At 36.3% G+C, this 25409-nt stretch overlaps 1 protein-coding gene across 1 annotated transcript in view; it reads right to left on the bottom strand.

Moving 5' to 3' along the window:
• Positions 1–25409, bottom strand: part of Dmd (dystrophin) — a 1456297-nt gene that overhangs the window by 741506 nt on the left and 689382 nt on the right. The window contains exon 35 of the mRNA XM_026777353.1: positions 12067–12231. Within this exon, the coding sequence (XP_026633154.1) occupies positions 12067–12231 (165 nt within the window). The remainder of the gene's footprint in view (positions 1–12066; positions 12232–25409) is intronic.

The following is a 25409-nucleotide window of genomic DNA, read 5'->3' as shown; positions in this document are numbered from 1 at the left end:
GGGAGGAGGTGGAAACTTGTTTTTTTCCTTTTCTCAATAAAAAAAATGAAAAAAAAAATCTTCTTTTTTGATTAGGCAGAAATGGGAAAATGCAGTGGGACGATTCTTCTGTACATTGTGAATTTGTACTGCTCTCATTGGTTAACAATAAAGCTATTTGGCCAAGGACAAGGCAGAATAAATTTAAGTGGGTCAATCAAACTGAAAACAGAGATGAAAGAGGGTGGAGTCAAAGCAGATGCTAGCTAGGCACTGAGGAAGCAAGATGTGTAGAAAATGAGGTAACAAGCCATGAACCACGTCACAAAGCATAGATAAGAAATATGGGTTAATTTAAATGTAATAACTAGCTAGTCATAAGCCTGAGCCATTGACCAATTATTTATAATTAAAAACAGAAAATGCAAATATGGCTATTTGCCCTACTTGAAAGTCCATAGTAGAGGTAATAAATATCCTAGTTTGATTTCTATTCCTGTGATAAAAACTGTGACCCAAAGCAATATAAGAATTAAATGGTTTATTTGGTTTGTGTGTCCTGATCACAGCCCATCACAGGGGCATTGGGGAAGCCATCAAGAACTCACTGCAGAAACCTGGAGGCATGGACTGAAGCAGAAGCTATGGAGGAATGTTACTTACTGACTTAGGACTCATGACTTTCTCAGTCTAACTTTTTTATATAACCCAGGACTACCTGCCTCTGTTTGGTACCAAACACAGCGGGTTGGGCCCTCTCACATCAATTACTAATCAGTAATCAAGAAAATGGTCACACAGACTTGCCGACTGCATGATCTTATGAACACATTTTCTTCAGTGATGTTTCTTCTTGATCCTATCATGTGCCAAAGTGACAAAAAAAAAACCTAGCTAGCACAATGAATGCATGGATTCTTAGACTAGTTGTTTTAGTAGCACAGGTGATGTATATTTACAATATTCCTGCATTATTCCAATTATTCAATAGCTGTCAACTTTGATAAGCAAAGTCCTAGGTAACACATAATGGAGGGGGATGGGTAAATGTTAACTACAAATTGTTTTTTACTTCAATATATAGAAATATACCATGTAACCTTCAGGGACACAGCTTATAAGTAAGCAGCTTTTGGGGTACAGTCTTTACAGATAATTTAAAATAGTGCCTGAATCTTTTAGGATAAAGTCACAAAAGTTATACTGTATGAATATTGCAAATTGCAAGTGCGTATATATATATATATATATATATATATATATATATATATATATATATATAATTTCTGAACATATATGAACTCACAGAGTATTCATTGCTCCAATGGTGTTTATTTGTAAACTCAAACCATCATATTGACTCCAATATTTTTCTACTCTATATTTTGTCTGCCTATCAAAATCACCCCTTGGGCAATACAGTAGTAATCAAGGTGGTCCATTTATTCATTTACAGAGAAAATGTTTTAAAACTCTTGAAAATTTTCTTATTTTCCTCCTTTGCTCATATTCATAAAGGGACACTGTCCAAGTTCAAGGCAAAGATTTTCATAGTTTACATTTAAAAAATGATAACGTTACTTCTGATGTTCTCACATTAAGTTCCTGCAAAGTATCATTACCTACAATTACATTTAATGGAGCAATGAAAGATCACTAAAACAGATAAAATTCTCCTGTGCAGTAAAAGTATAATATGAAGGAAGCAATAATAGTTGTGGGGTGACAAAATGACTTCAAGTTACATCTAGAGCAAGATAATGATGCAGAATTGGATAAGTCTTCTTTGGAAGAAAATTGTTTAATATTGGTAAGGGAAAATTAAAACTGGGACATTTAATTCTATTGGGTTTATTTCTCATATGTCAAGAGGAATTATATTCTGACTGCAAAGAACAGAACAAACAGTACTGACAGGAAGTAGTGCCCAAGAGGAGCAAAGAGATTAGAGGGCCCCAATCTGCTAAGAATTAACTCTCTCGATTCAGATAAATTACATCTCAGTATACTAATAAAACTAGCCAGCCACTATGGGTGCACCTGAACACTAGAATCAAGCAGTCTGAGGCTTAATAAGAAAAAAATAAGGTGTGAAAATAAAATTAAAACTAAGTACTTATTTCAAATGAGGTTAGAAAACAAAAGGCAGAGACAAGCCCAGAGCCTATGGTTCCAAAACTGTCAGAATGTTGGAATCAGTTGCTAATGGGCACATGAAACAAACACACAATCTTGCTGTCATCCTTACATACTGGGAAATAAATTTAAAAAAAAACATATTTTAAAATCTGTAATTGTGTTATAATTTCTCATCAAAGTGAACTTCTTTCTAAGATTATTTGCTATATAGGAAAATTTGTATATCATTTGTGGAAAATTAGTGTTGTTGATTTCAGGTTACATTTTAAAACTAGAATCAATTTGTCATCTGAAACATTTCCTGTATCAAAGATTCGTGTTTTACTTTAAGTTGTATAGTGCATTTGTTTCAGTTTTTGAAAGAGACAGGTAAGCAATGGACAAAATTAGAAAAAAATCTAGTTAAAAGTGTGTTGAACAGGAAGTAAAATGATTCTGAGACACTTGAAATTTTCCTCCTCACTCATAAGAAGAACATAAATTAAAAAGATAGTGAGGTGACACCCTCTCTCCTGCCCTGCTTGATTAAAGAATGTTGATAACATACCAAAAAGTTACAGGGATCAAATAATTTGCCTTTTTACTACTGATACATGTTCCTTGAAGAGCTACAATGTCTTGACTAGGTCAGGATTTATGTTCTGGAGCTATTATAGCAAACTTTTAGAGCACTAACTACATAATACAGCCTATGTTGGCATTCATAATACTTCATACATTAAGTTTATTTATACAATGTACCCACTCTAATCAAATTTAAAGTGCTTCTTTTTTAATTGATTTTTATTGAGCTCTACAGACTGCTTTTTAACGTTAAGACACCATAGTCAATTCACATATGGCTTGTTAGCTGGATGGAGATTTCATTATTGTACTTAGAGGGGTTCATTGGGGATTGGTGCAAGCAAATTTTATGTGTTTACGCAATACACATAAAATATTGGAATGCATGCTTGTTGACAATATAAAACAGCACCAAGAAAATAGGAAATAAAGCAACAATAATTTTATGACTAATTGAAGACTATACCCAAAGTATATTGATTTCAAAGTAGAATATTTCCTGGTTTGTACGTTAATGCTTGACCTTATGATTTAGTCTATTGTAGATATCTTTTTGACAGATACAATTATAGAAGATGTACATATGATTTATTATATTATACTTATAGAATCTGAATTTCAAAAGAAAACTTTTAGCATACTTTATCTAGTTATATTCAATTAATCAATTTAATATATTCTAATGATATTGCCATTTAATAGAGTCTATTACACTATAACCCTCTCTTCATTTTTATTACAAGTGGATTTACAAACATATTGTAGTATGATGAAGAATAATCAGAATTGAAATAGAAAAGGCTGTATACAGGAGAACTTGTTCCCAGAAAGATAACTGTGCACTCTAGAAATGAACCCAAAGCCAGGCACTAATGGACAAGGTTACTTCCTGATAATGTCCCCAAGTGGTGATGGCTCTCTTACTTGCTCTTTCCCTTGAGAATGAATCAAGGGGGCTGGATGTAGTGACTCACATCTTTAATAGCTGCAGAGGCAGAGGGATCTCTGGGAATTTGAGGCTCATCTGGTTTATATGGTGTCTCAAAACCAAACCCTGCCTCAAAACCAAATCCCAAACTACCAAAAAAAATCAAATCAAATCAAAATAATGGCATTCAGAGATCATAAAAAGGTCTTGATGTTGGGAAACATTAGGGAATATGTTTGAAGTCAGGGTTGATAAATACCTTTGTACCCAATTCCGTTAAACAAATAGAAAAAAGACAGAATTGGAGAAATGTCACTTCAGGACTAAGGAACATTCTATGTGATAAACTATTTCATGATACATATACAATAATGATGCATGTATTTTAGGAACGAGTGCACTGAATTCAATGACTGTGGTAAGATAAACAATGATGCATTAGCAGAACAAGTGTCAAAGCAGGGGTCAAGTTGTCCCTCGCTCCTTCCTACAGAATGTTAACCTAGAGAACAATCTTCAGGCTGGGGTATACACAATTCTGCAGTTATGTGCAGACTGCCCTAGAGATATGCAGGCAGGGGTTGTATGATTGGATTCATTTTCCAGATTCTCAGCCAATTCAGCATAATTGACTGGCTCTCTTTCCATGCTATATTTGTTTGCCATTTCAGTTTTATTTTCCTTGTCCCATGATAGTTCTTCTCCCCATCCACAAGCACACCTCTCTGAAATATCCCAAAGGCCATTGCTTCTGAGACATATTCAATCAAAAATAAAACTGTAACTCAAAATACTGGTAATTGAAATCCTTTTTGAATCAAGGAATTATTAAGTTGACATCTGATCATTTTATTAATAAACTTTCTGATAAAAACTCTCCTGAGTGTTTGATATTAATTAGTCACAAACTTAGCATGTATAGTTATTACTTGCCATGAGTGTTAATGGTAATCGTAAACACAACTCAACTTAATGGATTTAAAGAATATTAAGAGAGCCTTACAATCACAAGAAATTGTTTCTAAAATGTGAAGTACACATAGATTTTTCTGTCACGCAAAAGTGTAAGACACACAAAAAAGGAATTGTTAATAAAGATGTCATACCATAAATACATATTATATTAGGAAATAAGTCTTTGAGGGAAGTGGAATGGAAATATAATTCAAAAAAGAAGATGCATATTGCAAAATTTCTCTTTATTAAGGATAAGTTTGTCCATGTATTTTTAAAGTAGATGATTGTAGCTAATATATTACTATGGTGTTTGGATCACGTTGGATTATTCAGAAGAATAAAGCAATATTTTTTTAGTTATTTTAATTCAAGTTAGTTTAATTATTTATAGTTTTTTTAAAAATTTCATACTTGAGCAAACTGTATTTAGAATATTTCAACACTTCTTTCCCGCTCCTCTCTCCCCTTCCACGCCTTCTCAAAATCTATTATAAATACAGAGAAAGAGAAAGAAAGAGAGAGAGAGAGAGAGAGAAAGAGAGAGAGAGAATATCTGTTCCTGTGATAAACACCTACAATAAACAACTTCGTGGAGGAACGTGCTTATTTAGTTTGCAGGTTACATACAAGGGATAACCAGCTCAACAGCTTGTGGTGGGAATCTGAGACAGGAACTGAAGGAGAACTACTGAGTAACACTACCTATTGGCTTGCCCCAAGCTCATCTTCAGCCATCCTTTAAAAAAAAAAAAGATTTATTTATTATGTATACAATGTTCCTCCTATACACCTCTATGCCAGAAGAGGACCCCAGACCTCATTACAGATGGTCATGTGGTTGCTGGGAATTGAACTCAGATCCTCTGGAAGAACAGCCATTGTGCTTAACCTCTGAGCTGTCTCTCCAGCCCTAGCCACCTTTCTTATACCTCTTAGAACGTTCTGCCCGGGGGTAGTACAGCCCACAGTGGTTGAACCCCCCTAAATCAGTCACTAATCAAGAAAACACCCCCAACAGACTTGTCTGCAGACCAACCTGAGGAAAGCATTTCCTAAATTGAATTTCCTTTTCCCCAGATACAACTAGGTTTTTTCACGTTAAAAAAAAAAGAACAAAATACACAGAAAATACAGTATGCATAGGAAACACCTTATAAACATCAAGTTTAAAATTCCAGGGGTAGAAGTATAAAGAGGTATATTCTATTTTCTAAACTAGTTTCAGAAACTAGCTTGAATATCAGTGTAAAAGAAGGTTTTTTTGGAGTCCTCTTCTTGAGCTTCACCAGGAACACTAAAAATTTTACATATCACAAAAATTATAGTACATTTCTCTTGATCAACAACATAGTAATTCTAAATATGTTTGTATGACCTGTTCTAAGAATTCACACCTGGAAAAAAAGCTCATTATTTTCTGTGGACAAGTTGAGTGGGGGCATGAGGAAATTCTCCTGGCTCTCTGCTATTGTCTGTCACTGGATTTGTTTTCGGGCAGTTACTTTCCCTTTTCTTCGTTAGAGAGATGGGAACAGAGGTGGAAGATGAGAATTTTTATTTTCTTGTGCACATCTATGGCAGGGGACTCCACGCTCTCACTGAGATGGATTAAAGGTGTGTGCAATGGGGTCTCCATGGTACAATGGGAATGTCTATTTTTCGTAACATTGTACTCACAGGGTTGAATGCTAGTATATATAATGTAAGGTCAAACTGTGCTACAGGGTCTATATTTCCAGGTGGATTGGGCCAGTGATTGTATCTCAGCTAGGTACTCCAGGAATTGGAATAAAATTGATTTATTCTTGGCTGGTGTGCTAGAAGGCTGCAGTGAATCTGGGCTGCAGGAGGAGTGGCTCTTTCCTTTGTTTGGGGTTTCCATTTTCCTTTCCCATTCTGAAGCGACCTGCCAATGAGGTTACTCTTCTCAGCAGCGACCACCTTTTAGTTATGGATCTGGGCCTGGTTTCTTCAGCATGCAAGTTCAGGGCTTAAAGGGACATTTAAGATCCTCCATCATTTACTTCCTTCCCCACCAGCAACAAACACAATGGGAGACAGACCATGTTAAAAGTAGAAATTTAAGTGAAACTAGGACTCCACAATGCAGCATGCAGGATGTTTGCATCCACGACGAGGTGGAACTCTGTAGCTCGTCTAGGAGAATGGACCTGTTTTGGGGTCACCATTGTCCATGTATGTAACGCCTCACTTGTGCTCTTTAGTAAAACCTAATAAACTTCCAAGTTGGATTTGGGATTATCTTTGGCATGCATCTTGGACTAATGCTCTGTCACCAGGAAAACTTAATGCAACAGTGTTAGAAGATGCTTGTCTCAGATAGTTTGCTGCTAAAGTGATGCTTGTTTTAGAAAATGAATATAAAAATAAAACTAATGCCTAGTAAATAATAGTGAAACATATATAAATAAAATCATTGCAATTGAAAAGGACAATAGGAATAAACTTTATATATAGCATATGCTACCTATAGGGTGTATTTTGTGAAGGAAATACAATTCTGTCACAAAGCAAAACAACTGGTCCTGCAAGAAGGAGGAAGAAAACTATGCTTGCAATCTCGGTAGACTCAAGAAGTGAAGGCTCATGGAACAAGAATCGTATGTCACATAGTTAATGCTTGCTATGAATTTATTAGTAAACTCATTAGCATCGAGTTTTAGCACAACAGAATCCTAATGAGATTAGTTTAAAAGTCTGTTAAAATTACAAAATATTCTCATATTGCAGATCAGTTATTCATAAATAAAAAATTATACGTCTGTTAAGCATTGTGGCACAGTTCTGTAATTTCAGCTACTCACAAGTCTGACAAGGTCAAGATCTGCTTGGGCATTTTATCGAGGCTCTCTATAAAACCAAATCATAAAATGAGACTTGGAGATATAGCTCAGTGGTAGAGAGCTGGCCTAGCATTCACGAGGTGCTAGGTTCAATCCCTTCAACTACAAAATACTGTGTGTATTCAAAGTGAACAACATGATGTCCTGAGTCTCTTTTGCTGGTACATCTTCAGTTTCATAAACCAGCTTTGCTAAGTTGCTCAGGGGGATCCTGGGCTTTGCTAGAGCAAAATAGCGAGTGACCAAGATTGCTGTATCAACTTGAAGAAAGTTTCTACTGGTTACTTCAGCACCATAAATCTCATTTCCACTTTTGAAGATCATTAATTTCAAAAGTCCTTGAATTATGTGGTTCATTTATGTCTCTTAAGGATACAATTCCCCAGTGGTGGTGGCACACGCCTTTCATCCCAGCACTGGGGAGGCAGATGCAGGCAGGTCTCCATGAGTCTCAGGTCAGCCTTGCCTATGGAGCAAGTTCTAGGACAGTCAGGGCAACACAGAGAAACCCTGTCTCAAAAAACCACACACACAAATATACAATCTCCTTTTTTCTGATTCAAGAATATCTGTCCTCCAGATCCCTCTGACACATCAACCCTTTGAAATGTAACCATCAAGGAAATTATGCCCTGATCTCCAAGTTTGTGGAAAGATAAGGATTGACTTCAAAACACAAAACTGAAAAATGTTGATGGCCAAAACACAAAATTGAGACACATAGATGGCCTAATTCCTTTCATCTGTTTCCCCTAGAAACCCTCCGGTACTTCTCCACTAATTCATTTAACACTAGGAAGACCCAATCTGTTTTTTTTGGGGGGTGGGTAGTGGGGATTTGGTTTGGGTGTGTTTAGTTTTTGTTTGTTTTCTTTTTGAGATAGGCCCTCAGGTAGCTCAGATTGGGGCCAAACTCACCAAATAGTTGAGAATGGTCTTGAACTCCAACGACTTCCATTTCTACTTTCTGAGTGCTGGCATTGCTGGCATTTGCTATAGCATGCCTGATTTATTCTGCAGTAATTCATGAATGCAAAGACAAGCAATCTTATCAACTGAGACTCATTTCGAATCCTCTTCTGTCTTGTTTGAATAGCATTGAGTTCAATCTTACCCTTACATTGTACAAGTTTTGGGTGAGGTCACTCTTGCCTGTTTAATTGTCCATTACTAGTTTTCTTTGGCAATACTCACTGCAATATGAACACTTGATATGGGTATTTAGTTACTGCAGTGGTCAGTTATTAGGATTTTGTTAGTGGTCTGCAGATTTGACATTACAGACAATCACAGTTCTAGCATGGTAGGGTTTATTTATAGACCACAAAGGAAAAGCCATTCTTGAGGGAGGAAACACTATCTCTGTCACCAACATGGAAATAACCCATTTACTAAGTTTTAACAGAGAGAATTACACATTTCCCCATAACTCCTATTTCAATAAAAAGTTTGGAAAGCACTAGTTAGGCTGTTTTATGTCAGATAAACAGTCTACCTCAGGCTCATTATTGAAGGCTTTCATTAAAGATTAAAAGCATAAGGTCCTTTATATAAATTCTAAACTGGTCCCTGGATCTTAGCATTCAATTATCATTTGCAAAATTTGAAATCAACATAGTTTATGTCTAAATTGAGAGTACATTTGAAAATCAAAATTCAAAGGCATGCCTTCTAGGGGGCTGACTGATGGGCAAGGGCTCTGATTATGCCTCATTTTCACCCTCTACAGCACGATCTCATTGATTATGTTTCTCAGCTTGCTAAGGGTTCTGTGAGGTGATTTTCAAGATAAATACTGCTATTTGCAGGATTTCCTGAATAGGAATATTTTGGGAGTAAATTGCACAAACCAAGTGATGTGCAGTCAATTTTCACTCGAGCATAAACAATGTATTAGAACAGAGAGCTTATGGCTTTTCCATTCTCCCCTCCCCCTCCCTTCTTTCTTCTTTTATTTTAAATTTGGTTTTCATTACATAGCTTGCTGCATTTCATCAGTAAGCAGGAAGTATCAGAGCAGGAAAAACTGAAGCTCATGAAGGACATTACATATTCTTTTTTCTTTCTAACAGGTGCTCAGAGTTTGACCAGAGAAAGTGAATGACCCGAGTTTCAGAGCCCCAGACCTTTTAACTCTGAGGTGTCCATGACCACCATAGATAGAAAAAAGAAAATTTCTTTAAATCAAGTAAATGGAGCCAGGCTGTATCTTTCTTTATATCTACTTTATTTCACTGTCTTTTAACTGATATTTTTAAGGCATTATAATTTCCTGTGTTAAAAAAGTTGACTTGGTCTCCAAACCATTTAAAAGCTTTATTTTTATTTTGGGTAAAGTGCAGCAAATAATATTCTATTTTATCAATTTTTTACATTGATGGTATATATTTAATTTTTTTAAGCTGAGATGTACACAGTAAGCAGTAAAGACTAAAATCTATAATTTAAGCAAAACCAAAAAGGCATAACCTCACTAAACCATTATTAGACAGAGACTAGAAATAGAAGGTAGGCATAGAGGGATAAAGAATTGGTTATTACTAATAGAGGCCATGATTTGTTGATTAGAAGGCAAGGATTTTTGGATTTCTGGGAGAAGCTCTCCAGTTAGCATACATATGGTCATATGTCCTTTTTGGCCTGGATACTGTCAAAGGAGAAGAAAGAGCTTTAAGGAGCATTTTTGAAATCTATACTCCCATGATGAATAATCTCAGTCTACACAGGGAACATGCCAAAGAGTTTTCTGCATGGAAAGATGCAGTTGCATTTTTTTTCTCCTCAGAGATTTAAACTAAGTTGTAGGAAGCAAACTGAATGATACCAAAACACCACACAGCCGTGAGAGTGGTGAAGTGGGACTTTGGTAATGAAGTTCCTTAACACAGAAAAAAAAGGGGCGTCACTCCAGACTCTAAGACCTGTTTATCAGAAACCAATGTGCTCTTGATAAGGGCTGATGTGACTTTTTTGATGTTTGAGAACTAACTAGGGACAGGCTGGGGAAAGCACAGACCAGACTAAATTCACTTCTGTAGTGTCAACAAGATCTATTAGTTGTGTGATGGAATTTTGTTTTCCTTTCTCTTACATATGTTCCAGAGACAAAGAGAGCTCTCTCAAAGAGTATTCACATTATTATTTTTTTTCTGAAAAGACACATTTTGATGAACAGATTTTTTACCTGAGTTACAAAAGTTAAAACAAAAGCAAAAACATGATTATGAGTTGAAAGAAAAGAATTTTTGTCTTTTCTTCTTTGTGATATGAAATTAAAGACAAAGAAAATATTAGGCCTAGCATAATTGGTAATTTGGATCAATTTATGGTCCATCTGAGCCAAGTAAATGTACCTTCTTATGAGGGTGGTTAATTCAGTAACGAAGCAACAAGTATCAATGAGTTGTAGCACTAGTAATTCTGTAAGCATGTCAACTATGTCTCAGGATACTATGTACTACTGAACTGAAAAAACAAAATCCTAGGAAGGGTGGTTTCTCAGAACTGAAGATGAGCTTTGTCCAGCCATCCCTGGTGATCATACCTGACTCAAGGACAGGGTGACTCAGACATCAGTAGACATATATCAGTGTCAGGATTGCCAGCACTCTTTTGATTTACAGGCTGTGTTGTTACTCGTCTTGTATGTTTATATTTTATAAGTTAACTTAATTTGTTACTGGGTAAAGGTTATTGCTCCTCATGAGTTTGATTGTCAGACTGAATTGAAGACCATGACAGTGATTGAACAGGCTGTGTTTTATACTGGGGAAATGATGTTTACTTGTGACTTACAAAGTACCATGTGTTCTCAATGCACAGCTATCAGAGTGGTCAATAAAACCATCAAGAGGAAGCAAGCTAAAAGGAAAACAGTGCACTTTGCAAGTATACCTTAATTTAACTGGACCATACCTCTCAATCTCTCTATTTTATTCCTTCTTTTAAGCACGTCTTTCTCAAATGTTTAGGATGAAAATTTTAGAAATTTTAGATAAGAATCAGTTTTGGAAAAGATATCTACAAATACATACCTATTAAGTGCAATTAAAGCAGAGATGAAAACTGGATCATACTAACAACTTGAGGGCGTTATAGAGAACAAGTAACTAAAAATATGTCTAGTAAATTCTGAAAGAAGCAGAAAATGCTACTGAAATAATAATTATCACAACAGCATCGACTGTAATGTGGTATCTCCAGCCTTAACCTTACTATTTCTGATATAAAACAAAACAAAACTGAACCCTGCTAAATGAGTTTACCAACAATCACTTCCGGATCCGATCACCCTTTAATTTGATTAGATTCTTCATTCTTCAGCATCACCAAGATGTTGTCTGCTCACTCTGGCCTGTCTTCAGGAAGACTCCTGTTCATTTAACTAGAATTTTCTTTTACTCCAGGTCATTCCACTAACCCACTAACCCTGCTCACGTGCAAGGAATTCTTACTTTCCTACATTTACTCCGTAAACCCCATTCCAGAGATTGCTATGCTTATTGTGATGAACTTAATAATGTTATCCTTGTCCTGCTCTAAGGAGTGAAAACATTCAAATTAACCAATGAGAAGCTCAATATGGTCATTGAATCATTCGGCCAGAAATGAAAATGTAAAGGTAGAGGCACCCACCTTCAGATCAAATGGTCCTGTTTGACTTGGTTGGCTATAAGTTTCCAATTGATTCCTGATAGGAGATAGCCACAGAAGCAGGTGATCTAGGTGCTCTTCAAATTTCCCAAAATCTTTTATGTGATCTTCAAGTTCTCCCTGCTTTTCAGGCAAAGCTCTGGAGACCTGAAAGCGGAAGAATGTCAAAGATAAATAATTATCATGATATACACTAAAAATAGCTAAGGTAGTCAAAAGAAATGTTCAAGCCATTTGCTGAAACATTTATTTTAAAAGATGCTAAAGTTACACATACGACATGGTGCGATCGCATTTACATGTTATAAATCATTGGGTAATACTCATTTTTTAAAAAAAAGTTAGATATTATTTGCTTTTTTATGATTGCAATACATGCAGCTAAGCTAGGTGAGGCGTCTCACATCTGTAATACCAGGATATATGTGATCGAGGCATTGCCATGACCTAACTTTGGCCACAGGGCAAGTTCAAGACTAGTCAGAGTTACAGAATAGAATGAGACCCTATATCAAAAGAACATAAAAAACATAAAAAAAAGCGCTCCAAATAACTTCACCCACACTTACACAGATGCATATTCCAATTGGTCGATGATAAAGAACACAATCCTTATATAACTTCTCATTACTAAATGTGTATGCCAAACACAGAGCTTTGCAGCATTATAAAGAGTAAAGATGGCATTTGGGAGAGAGTAGACTAACAGAATGACCTGCTGGTTATTTTTATGAAAGACTTAGTATATACTAACCATCATGGATGAAAGTTTCAAATGTACTGCTTTTTTTAACCTCTCATGGCCCCTGCATTCTGCTGTTCTGATCTTCTAAATCTTAAGCATAGATAACACTGGAATTGACAGATTCCAAGTACCTTTGTAAGCAATATGTTATAAGGTTTAATATTGCTGGATCTAATATTAGGTACTTAGCTTTAAATCCTGGTTTATGCTTTTGCCTAAGATCCTAGCCCTATTTTCCCTAACTTCCAGTGTCTCTTTCTTAGGCTGGAGATAATACAGACACAATGCTAATCCAAGAATTAAATAAAGTAATCCTTTAAAAATTGCTTAGAATAATTCTCTGCATGACAGTGAAAGACAATAAAACCATTAAATGCTAGCAACAGTTCCTAAAACTCCTGCGTAAACAGAAAGCCAGGATTAGCAAGAATAAAGTTATTTTCTTTAGGGAGCCAAAAATGAAAACTAATACAACAAAATAGTATCAACTTGTAATGGCAGCCTTGGTCATAATGAAAGAAATGAAAATGATGGCTTTATCTACTCTATTGCTGTCAAAGCTGTGAAAATGTTGATTACTCCATATCACTGGTCCAGTGAATGTATTGACATCCCCTTGTAGAAGATAGTTTGACAATTTGTTTAAAATATGTTCAAATATTGCCTTTGATCACTTTATTTGACTTCAAGAATTTCATTCTGTTTGTATTTCTCTGGAAGTAAAATCAATGCTTAGTGACAAAACATGGTTGGTTCTGTCACCATGATTTTTGAACGCTGAGTGTCAAATTATATTACAGTTTTTGGAAGATATACATGTATCATTTTTACAATATGTCACATCAAAAGGAAAACCATATTTTCCTCTTAATACAAACTATTGGAGGAAAATTATACTTTGGATAGTTTAATACTGAATTTTCATTAAGATGCGACTGTATTGACTATTTTTCTATGACAATATCAGTCAGTCAATGCTAGTAATGGTGTTGTGAGCTGAGATCTTCTCATATAAATTTGCTATTGTTTCTTCATCTTTAAATTAGGCTCTAAGAACTGTGCTACATAGACCATGGGCAAAGATAAGAAGTGTGATTTGATTATAAGTTGGAATTACAGTAAATTTTGTAGCAATCTTTGGCCTGTTCTTAAATAATCATTGTTTATATATAATATTTCACATCTTCAATAGACTATAGAAACAAGACTAGAAAAATTTCTAATTTATTTCCAATAATCTACATGTGTTCTCAAACTATATTCTTCATACATGTTCTCTGTGGTAAATGGAAACAAATACATTTAATTCAGTGAGTATCTACCCTAAATTTCACCTAATTTTATACAAGATTAATTTTTACTATTCTTCAGTTTTATGATTGATAACTTCAAATATTTGAAAGTTTTAATATTTAAAAGTATATTTAAAAGTATAGGTTTTACAAATACACAATTTATATACTAATATCATACTTTATACAAAATATCCAGAAAATCTAAAATTGTGTCTATAAAAAGGTATAACAGAATTAGCAGAAATGATCTAAGAAAAGGAACGTGGTTTCCCTCTAGAAATAGAATTCAAAGTTATTAAGCAAAATTAAGACTAAAATCAGGTGGGAACATCTGTAGTATCTACTTAACAAGATATCATGAATACTGCATAAAGTTATTATCCAATGAAAGAAGAGGAAATTGAATACATTGATAAAAAAACACAATCAATAAGCAAGACAAATTCCAAACACTACATAATCAATGAAATGCAAATTAAAAAACAATACTACTTTATCAATTGTCTGTTATATTGCCTTCTAGGAAAGAGAATTATGATTCCCTCCCTGAAAATGAGTGACCTTATAATAGTTGCTCAACTATATATTTTCACAGTCTTTTGAAACTTGATAATTCACATAGAAAGGAAGATTTTATCCTGAAAAGTATGAAAACCCCTGAGAGCTTAAGGAAAACATAAAAAATAGAGAAATATGCTTTATTCATGGAATATAAGACATAATATTATAATTAGTTTTCTTCAATATATCTATAGATTCAGTGTGAACACAATCAAAATTGTAAGTGAAAGTGTTTCACAGGAATTTAGAGGCTATTTCATATCATAATATAGATGTGCGAAGGACTAACATATCCAAGGAAATTTTGATAATAAGCATATTTCAAAGAATATTTGCAATTAGCTGTTATAATTGCTATGTTTACATCTGTGGTATTTTTGTAAGAACAAGTAAACAACATATAATAACAAAAGCACTTCTGGGGTTGTGGCCTCTAGGCTTGGTTTTTCTTTTCTTTATGTCCAAAGACCACTTAATAGTGAATACATATTATATATGTCTTTCTGGTTCTGGTTACTTCAGTCAATATGTTCTTTCTAGATCCATTCATTTGTCTGCAAATTTCAGGATGTCATTATTTTTTACCACCGTGTAGTACTCCACTATGTAAATGTACCACATTTTCTTTGTTCCTTATTCAGTTGAGGCAACTAAGTGGCTTCCAGCTTCTTGCTATTCAAATAATTCTGCTGTGCTATGAAGATAGTTGAGCTCATGTCCTTGTGGTATGATTGAGCGTCTTTTGGGTATATACCCAACAGTGGTATTGCTGGGTCTTGAGGTAGATAGTCATTGGGTACAACCCATCATTTTTAGGGTTTCTCACTGTCCTGAAATTTACCACATAAGCTAATCAGCCGGACCTGAATGGTTCATAGATGCATTGTGTCTACCGCCTCTGTGTAGCATTTTCCTATTCAAAAAAAGCCTTCCATCTTTGGAGAGAAACTTCTTACAACATATGATGTGCAAATTAGGTAAAACAAGATTTTTAGGACAGTAGTTTACAAAGACATGAAGCAAAAGAATATTCTAAAAGAAGTTGAAACACACTATTCTGCCTGGAAGCTTTTTAAACACATAAAGAACTCAAAATAGCTCCCACAAATCTCTGACCAGATTCAATATACGTATTTAAACAGTAAGACTGCTGAGAGACACTCTTAAATGAGCCTAGCTACAAAGAAGACTATCTCACCAGTCAAGCAGCCAGTATACATAGACCAGATGAACAGGTTGGAAGAAGCAGAAAGCAGCCAAGCAGCCTGAAAGAGGCAAAGACCAACTGAGCTGCCTTCAAGAGCCTCAGACCAACTACCTGGAAAAGACAATTTCAAAACTCCTGAGCTACCTGTAGGCTGTGCAGTGTGCTTTCAGGTTTCCAGATTGTGAGCTGTTACTCATGATGGTGGGTTTTTAATGCAGTTTTCTTTGAGTCATGTTTTCTCCTCTAAGCAGGCCTCATGCATTTTCCTGTAAGTAACTCCAATAAAACTCACTGGTTCACTAAATTGGACTTTGATGATATCTGTCATTCATTCCCTATCTGGGGTGATGGCCACCTCTCAAGTTCTGAGGAATTACAAACCTGCATTACCACACTAGACTTATTTTACAAATATTATGAGATTGAGCTCAGATTCTCACTTTGCTGAGATATCTCCCCAGCTCCAAAATTAGAATTCTTATATACTGTGAAGATGAATTAGACAATCATAATTCCAAAGATATACATACATACAGATAGACAAACACACACACAAACACACACACATACATGGGGGGGCAGTGAAAGGGGGTGATGGAGTCATTCTACCTGCAACTATATTCGAATTTTAGAAACAACACATAGGCCATAACAGATAAAAATCAAGTGCTTACTGACAGTATATTGCCTGAACTGCGGAATCCTCACACAATAGAACATTGTGCAGAAAGCAAGTAGACAAGGTATGATATAGTAAACAACAGAGAATCACCGCACAAATATTGTGAGAAAATATTTTAATGGAGAAAAACATAAGATGTTGCCACTGATATTTATTTCCAAAACAGAGCTAATTATATGTGCTTGGGGTTAAATACTGCCAACACTTGTAGAGTGTGGTGACGAAAGAGGTAATATGATGGAGGTGGGTCATTTGTCTATCTGTTGCTTTCATTGGTTAATTAATAAAGAAGCTGCTTGGACTTTAATAGGACACAAAATTAGGTAGGCAGAGTAGACTGAACAGAATTCTGGGAGAAAGAAGCCGAGTCAGGCAGTCGCCATGATTCTCTGACCCCAGACTGATGTAGGTTAGAATCCTTCCTGGTAAGACACCATCTTGTGGTGCTACACAGATTATTAATCGAGATGTGAGAGTTAGCCAATAAGAGGCTGGAACTAATGGGCCAGGCAGTGTTTAAAAGAATACAGTTTCCATATAGTTATTTTGGGTAAACCTAGCTGTTCAGGAGCTGGGCGGCGGGAAGCGGTCTGCAGCTCCTTACTGCAGTAATAATATTTGGAAAGGTGATCAAGAAAAAAAATCTTAACGTAAGATTTTATTTTTCCCAATTTACCAGATTTATACAACTGAAAACAATCCCTGTAATGTTTTGGCTGATTTTAAATTATTGAACTGAACAATAGTTTTACAGGATGCATCAATTTCCATTAAATTATCTTATAAAATGTGCAAATTTTATACACATTAATTTACACAATTACATGAAATAATTTATAATCCTTAAAAATATTCATTCCCTTTAATACCAAAAGTCCACTTGCATATATAATAACATGATAAGGATGATCAATTCTGTCCCTTAGACTTCTAAAATAGGAAAATAAAGTTCCCTCAGAAAAACAATTTTGATTTATTTATGGACTATTGCATTCACTTAATGGATACAATTAAATGTCTTTATTAAGCAAACGTTGACATACTTAAATATGTTCTATTCATCTCATAATTTTTCTTTATGTTTTCTTTGTGTATTTAAAATATCAATTTCTACACATAGGAAAGTTCCTGAACAGATAATTTTATTAGAACAACTTACTAGGACCAAAAGGCATATTTAAAAGAAATGTTTAACATCAGGAATTTTTAGGCAAATGTTGAATGAAACTACAATGCATGACAGTCTCATATTTATTATGCTAGAGAAGATGTGGAGAAAAGTAGAACCTATTAATCTTCCAATGTGAATGTCAATCAGTCTGTCCATTAGGGAAACAAGTCTGGAGATTTCTTAGAGGTCTGTGACAAGAACTACCATATGATTCAGCAGTCTTGCTATTGGGTCCATATACAATGTGAAATTATGTCAAAGAGAGGCCTACAATCCCACGCTCTTGGTGGCACGATTCACAATAGACAAGATGTGGAAAAATACAGGTGTCTATCAACTGATATACATGTAAAGAACCTATCTCTCATATAAACCATGAGATGCTATTCAGCGACAAAAATGAAACATTACTTTTGGCAATATTTATGGGACTAGAAGCGATTGTGCCATGTTTTATCGGCCAGGTAAAGAGAATCAAGTGCTAAATACTATCACTTATTTGTTCAATATATATTGTAATGTACATTACGTATGATACCAAATGACTGAATGCACACACTACATACATGTCATAGAAGTTAGGAGTAGAGAAGTAGCTACCGGAGGCTGGAGAGAGGAGGAGGAGAGGAAGGGGAAGAAGCTAACTGATGGCTATGATATTACAGTGAGAGAAGAAGGAGTTGTAATGTAATGACGTGTGATTGAACATAACAACACTAAGTACACCTTTCAGAATGCTAGAAGAAAGAATTCTGAAAGACGTAAATTTACCATTCAGATACGTGAAAAATTGACAAGATGAAAATGTTTAGCTGGATTTAAATATTGCACAGAGCCCGGCGGTGTTTGTGCACGCCTTTAATCCCAGCACTTGGGAGGTAGTGGCAGGTGGATCTCTGTGAGTCGAGGCCAGCCTAGTCTACAGAAGGAGTTCTAGGACAGGCTCCAAAGCTATACAGATAAACCCTGTCTCAATGGGTTTTTGATCCTACTGCACGTGCTGGCTTTGAGGGGGGGGGCCTGGGCGGTTTGGATGCTCAACTTACTAAACCTGAATGGAGGTGGGCAGTCCTTGGACTTCCCACAGGTCAGGGAACCCTGATGGCTCTTCAAGCTGATGAGGGAGAGGGACTTAATCAGGGGAGGGGGAGGGAAATGGGAGGTGGTGGTGGGGAGGAGGCAGAAATCCTCAATAAATAAATAAATTAAAAAAAACAAACCAAAAAATTGCACAGAATATGCATATTTCAAAGCATCACATGGTGTCCAATAAATACGTACATTTTTTCTCCATCAGTTACAATAAAGAAAATTCAAATATAAAAAAACAAAAGTCACGTATGCTTGCCCGTGCCGTCATGAATGTGTTGAAGTCAGATTCTTTAGAAGAGCTAGACTCCATTTGGCTTGGCACCTGAACTGCTGAAACCTGATCTCAGGAACAGAAGTGTGACAGGATGATCCTGTCAGTGTATCAGACTAAGGAAGAAGGGCTGAGTGAGTTTTTGGCCCGTTTCCTTCAGTTGCACTGGTGTCTTTGTTTCTGCTGGCTACAGTATCAACTTAAACATTGTCTGTGTAATCATGCCATTGGAGATTTACATAGTTACAACTGTCTTTCAACTATTATCCTATATACTGCCCATAAATACACAAAGGGTTTAGTCATTTTATGGCCACTTGACCATATTTAAACCCCTGATATCACAACCTCCTACTATTAGCAGTAAATTCTGAAGGCCTCTTAGGCAAACTGTCTATCAACCCCAAACAAATCTTTCAAAGTATGGTACTGTCAGTTAAGTAACTCATCCTATTTCTTATCTATTTGTGTCAAAAGGCATATACTATGAAATATTTCAAGACTTCGCTTAGCCTCACATAATTTTCAACCTCATTAAATTAAGCAGGGGCTGGGAGAGCTCAGTGAGTCAAGTGATTCCCAGTTGTTTTAGGTGGGGTTATTATTGCTCTAATGAAACACTGTAACCAAAGAAGAAAGGAAAGGTTTTATTTGCTTTATTCTTCCACTTTTACTCTTCATCACTGAAGGAAATCAAAGTAGAAACCTGGAGGCAGGAGCTCATGCAGAGGCCATGGGGGAGTACTGCTTATTGGTTTGTTCCCCATGGCTTCTCCTGCCTGCTTTCTTACAGAACCCAGGGTTGTCTGATCATGGATGTTCCTACCCACAAGAGGTTGGCCCTTGCCACACCAATAACTAATTTTTTTAAAAAATGCCCTATGATTTGAAGGAGAGTTTTGTTTTTTTTTTTTTTTTTTCCCCGAGACCGGGTTTCTCTGTAGCTTTGGAGCCTGTCCTGCAACTAGCTCTTGTAGACCATGTTGGCCTCAAACTCACAGAGATATGCCTGCCTCTCCCTCCTTGAGTGTTGGGATTAAAGGCGTGCATCACCACTACCTGTCTGAGACATTTTCTTAGTTGAGGTTCCCTTCTCTCAGATGATTTTAGCTTGTGTTAGCTTGTGCCAAGTTGTTATAAAACTAGATAGCACATCTCATAAGCATAAGTTTTATTCACAGCCCCCTGCTCACCACCTCAAAGGGCCTGATTATGGTGTGCAATTGTAATTCCAAAGAGGAGGCAGAGATGAGTAGATCCATGGGACCTGGTCAGCCAGGCACAGGGGCCAAGCTCTGGGTCTTGTCTCAGTGAAGAACAATGCATGATTTTGACCTCTGGCCTTGGTGCAAATACATCTGCATCCATAGAGAAACATGTGCACATATACAATAAAATAAGTAAAACTAACCAAAACAAAACAGTAAATTAAAGCAACCAGAGAACAAGACATATGAAAAAATACATTGCTTGGCATAGTTTTCTTATATATTTTATAATAGGGTTCATGGAAAATTATCCTTCATCATGAGGTCATTTATTTTCTGTTTCTTTGCAAATTTAGTGAAACAATAATGGGTGCAGAAGTCAAAAGTACATTGTGGTTATAGCCCACTGGCTTTTTAAAATTATAAAGTCTGTATAAAATTGCACATTTATCTCTCAATGGCATAGCAATTGGAATTATACTTTTAACACAAATGGATTTTATTTTTAAAGTGAGTGCATTTTATTCATAATGCTTTTTATATTTGATATATAACTTTTAGTTTTAGGTGAAAATAACATTTAATTCTCCATTAATACATCACAGTATGTACTAATTTTATTGTACAATCACTTCATTACTAGATACGGATTTTGTTATTGCTGCTGAAATCCTCAAAAACATAATATAAAATGGGGTAAATAAGCATTTTGGCCAAGATTTCAAAGTCAGTCAATTTTGATGAACAATAAATAGCTTTGTAGTCCCTGGAGTACTGTGTCCTGATTACCACACTAAACTCATATTGGTTTTTCAGTAAAACTTGGTATTCATGAGCAGCATCCATGTTCATTAATTTCTTAGCTTGCAATCTAAGCAGCTAACTGCATGACTTAAAAATCCTTAATAATACACACAGCACATGGAAAATGGTGTTTGATTGTTCACCTTGATTCAAACCTACCCAAACGTTAGGTAACAAGCCCCATAAATGTTCCCAGAGGCATTAGAAACATTAAGTGAATTGGTGAAATTGATTTGCCCAAACTTCAATAGCTCTCATTTATCTTCTAAAATGCATTTTCTAGGGATTTGCACCCACCTAACTACACACCTTCCCACACACTCTTTACTGCACAGCACGATTTTGAGCACATACTATTTAAATTCTAGGGACAATAAAATGCATAGAGAAGTTAAAATGTAATTTTATATGGCAAATACACACTCCCTGGAACGTGTTCTTAAAAATTAACCCCATATTTGTCTTTCTCCTTCCCAAGCCATGCTCATACTTTCCCTTAGAAATCGTACTTTTATAAAAAGACCCCTCCTACATTAGAGTGTAGCAGATGCAGAAAAATAATCATTGGATTTCTTAGGAAATATTGTTTTTTATTGTTTCCTTAGTCAACTTAATGTATTTATTAAAGCTCAAAGAAAATGAAACCAGTCTTTTTACTTTTACCTAAAACAAGGATGATAAATTATTACAACTTAATATTCAACTTCTCCTTGAGGAGTCAATTAAAATTATCTTTCAAAATGAGAAAAGTTAAAACTAGTCTTACCTTTACGTAAAACAGTATGCAATGGCAATAGGAAGGAAAGTGTGCGTACGTCATCACATTTAACAGTTCCACTTAAAAATTACATCATCTAAACATGACTTCAAATTTTGTTAAAACTAGACAAAACCTTAAGTTTAACTTCCCTATTGTACTGATATTTCCAGAAATTAGAAAACAGAATAAGGCTGAGGGATTGGCTCAATAGATAAATCACCTGCTGCGCAAGCATGATCGTATGAGTTTAGGCCCTTCAAAATCATTTAAAACAAAAAGTGGTATCACAAATCTTGCACTCCTACAGTGACAAGAGTGACAGAGACAGAAAGCTCTCTTAAAGCCTGTGGACCAACAAGCATCATTTATATGTACTGGGGTGTACAATAAGATGGCATGTCTCAAGGTAAAAAGCCAGTACTGACAGCTGAGGTTGACCTTTTACCTCTATACACACACACACACACACACACACACACACACACACACACACACGCACACACACACACACGCACACTGACAGATCACATAATTCCTTAAAAGAAGAAAATGTTACTACGCTGAAAGAATGAGTCTTGTTTATCTCCCTTCATCAGAATGGAACCAACTTGTTACAGCTGTTTTCTTGTTTTTTAAAGAAAAGAAACATCAAAATTGAAAAGGATTTCTCACACTAGGGCAACCCACCCAGAGCGGTGAGTGCCTGACTACCGGACAGGCCTCAAGGACCCCCCCCCCCCCCGAAAGGGAGCCCGGGCACCTTCAGCTTGTGCTCCAGGGGTGCCTGTGCAATCCTGGATCTCATCCTGCCTGCCAGGTTTTTTCCTTTTGTCCCCGGATCATCGGGCTACCAGGCGGCCCTGTTTAGGTACTGAGGAATCCCATCTGGACTGGTGAGAGTGCAATCCAGGGGCAGATTGACCTGGAAGAGACCACAAACCCCCCTCCCCCAGCTCCTTCTGCAGGGCTGTCTTTCTTACACCCGACCTCCCCCGCCCCCACACACAAGCCTGCTTTATCTGCTAGGTCCTTTGCTCAGGAACAGTTTTCTGCTCCTACAATAAGGCTACCCACCCAGAGAGGTGAGTGCCTGCCTACTAGGCAGGCCTCAAGGAACCCCCCCCCAAAGGGAGCACGCACAGCTTCAGCTTTTGCGGCAGGGTGTCCTGTGTTCTACTCGTCCAGGCCCTGCCCCCCAAGTTCTCCCTTTTGTCTGCGGGTCATTGGACTACCAGGCGTCTATGTTTCGGTGCTGAGAAGTTCCATCTAGACTGGACAGTTCCTGCTTCTACACTGAAGAGTTACAACCAGAGAGTCAGTCACAGCAAAGACTGGACCAAGACACCAGGCCTCTCTTGGCTCCTTTTGAAGGAAGAGATGGGAAGGCGCCAAGGCAAGAATTCCTCCAACAACCTGAAAGGCAACATGACATCACCAGAATACAGAGATCCTGAAATAAGAATTGTACACCCTACTTTAGAAGAATTAGAAGAAATCAACTCAAAAGTGAATTATATGAAAATAATAGAAGACCTTAAGCAGGAGGTGAAAACTGCCATAAACAATTAGAGATTACAAACAAAAAGGTAGAGGAAATGAATAAATCGCTCAAAGACACGCAAGAAAACCAAGAGAAACAAGAAAAATCAATCAAACAGGTAAGGGAAGTGGTTCAAGACTTGAAGAATGAAATGGAAGTAATGAAGAAAACACAAACCGAGGGAAGGATGGAGATGGAAAATCTGGGTAAACGAACAGGAAATGCAGAGACAAGTACTACCAACAGATTACAAGAGATAGAAGAAAGAATGTCAGACACTGAAGATACCATCAAGAAAATAAACACACTGATCAAAGAAAACACCAAAACCAACAAATTCTCATCACAAAACATTCAGGAAATCTAGGACACAATAAAAAGACCAAACCTAAGAATAATTGGGATAGAAGAAGGAGAAGAAGTACACCTCAACAGTCCAGAAAATATATTTAATAAAATTATAGAATAAAACTTTCCCAACCTAAAGAAAGATATTCCTTTGAAGGTTCAAGAAGCATACAGAACACCGAATAGACTGGACCAAAAAAAAAAAATCTCGCCATATAATAATCAAAACACAAAACATACAGAATAAAGAAAGAATATAAAGAGCTGCAAAGGAAAAGGCCAAGTTACTTATAAAGGTAAACCTATCAGACTTACACCTGATTTCTCTATGGAAACCATGAAAGCCAGAAGGTCCTGGATAGATGTACTGCAGAAACTAAGAGACCATGGATGCAAGCCCAGACTACTACACCCATCCAAGCTTTCATTCACTATAAATGGAGAAAACAAAATTTTCCAGGATAAAAACAAATTTAAACAATACGGAGACACAATTCCAGCCTTACAGAAATTAATAGAAGGAAAATCACAAACCAAGGAGTCCAACAATGACCACAATAACTCAGACATCTAGAGACCCTTCACCAGCACAACTCAAAGAAAGGAAACACACTAACTCTACTACTAAAAAAGTGACCGGAATTAACAACCACTGGTCATTAATATCACTTAATGTCAATGGGCTCAACTCACCTATAAAAAGGCACAGGCTAAGAAATTGGATACGAAAACAGGATCCAACATTCTGCTGTTTACAAGAAACGCACCTTAACCACAAAGACAGGCACCTACTCAGAGTAAAGGGATGGGAAACGGTTTATCAAGCAAATGGAACTAAGAAACAAGCAGGTGTGGCCATACTAATTTCTAACAAAGTTGACTTAAAACTCAAATCAATCAGAAGAGACGGAGAGGGACATTTTATACTCATAACAGGAACAATGCATCAGGATGAAGTCTCAATCCTGAATATCTATGCCCCTAATATAAAAGCACCCACGTACGTAAAAGAAACATTACTAAAATTCAAGGCTGCCATCAAACTGCACACACTAATAGTAGGAGACTTCAACACTCCTCTCTCACCAATGGACAGGTAAATCAGACCTAAACCTAACAGAGAAATAAGAGAATTAATGGAGGTAATGAATCAAATGGACTTAACAGATATCTATCGAACATTCCACCTAAATAGGAAAGAATATACGTTCTTCTCTGCAGCTCATGGAACCTTCTCGAAAATTGACCACATACTGGGTAACAAGGCAAACTTCCACAACTACAAAAAAATATTTGTAACCTCCTGTGTCTTATCAGATCACCATGGATTAAAGTTAGAATTTAACAACAAGGCTACCCCCAGAAAGCCTACAAACTCATGGGAACGGAACAGTCAACTACTGAACCACACCTGGATCAAGGAAGAAATAAAGAAAGAAATTAAAGTATTCCTCGAATTCAATGAAAATAAAGAAACAACCTACTCAAACTTATGGGACACTATGAAAGCAGTCCTAAGAGGAAAGTTCATAGCACTAAGTGCCCACTTAAAGAAAACAGAAAAAGCACACATTGGAGACTTAACAGCCCACCTGAAAGCTCTTGAAAAAAAAGAAGCAGACTCACCTAGGAGGAGTAGAA

This window comes from Microtus ochrogaster, unplaced genomic scaffold (genome assembly GCF_000317375.1).
Source record: "Microtus ochrogaster isolate Prairie Vole_2 unplaced genomic scaffold, MicOch1.0 UNK58, whole genome shotgun sequence".
Classification (NCBI taxonomy): domain Eukaryota; kingdom Metazoa; phylum Chordata; class Mammalia; order Rodentia; family Cricetidae; genus Microtus; species Microtus ochrogaster.
This window is presented reverse-complemented; position numbering and strand designations above follow the sequence as displayed.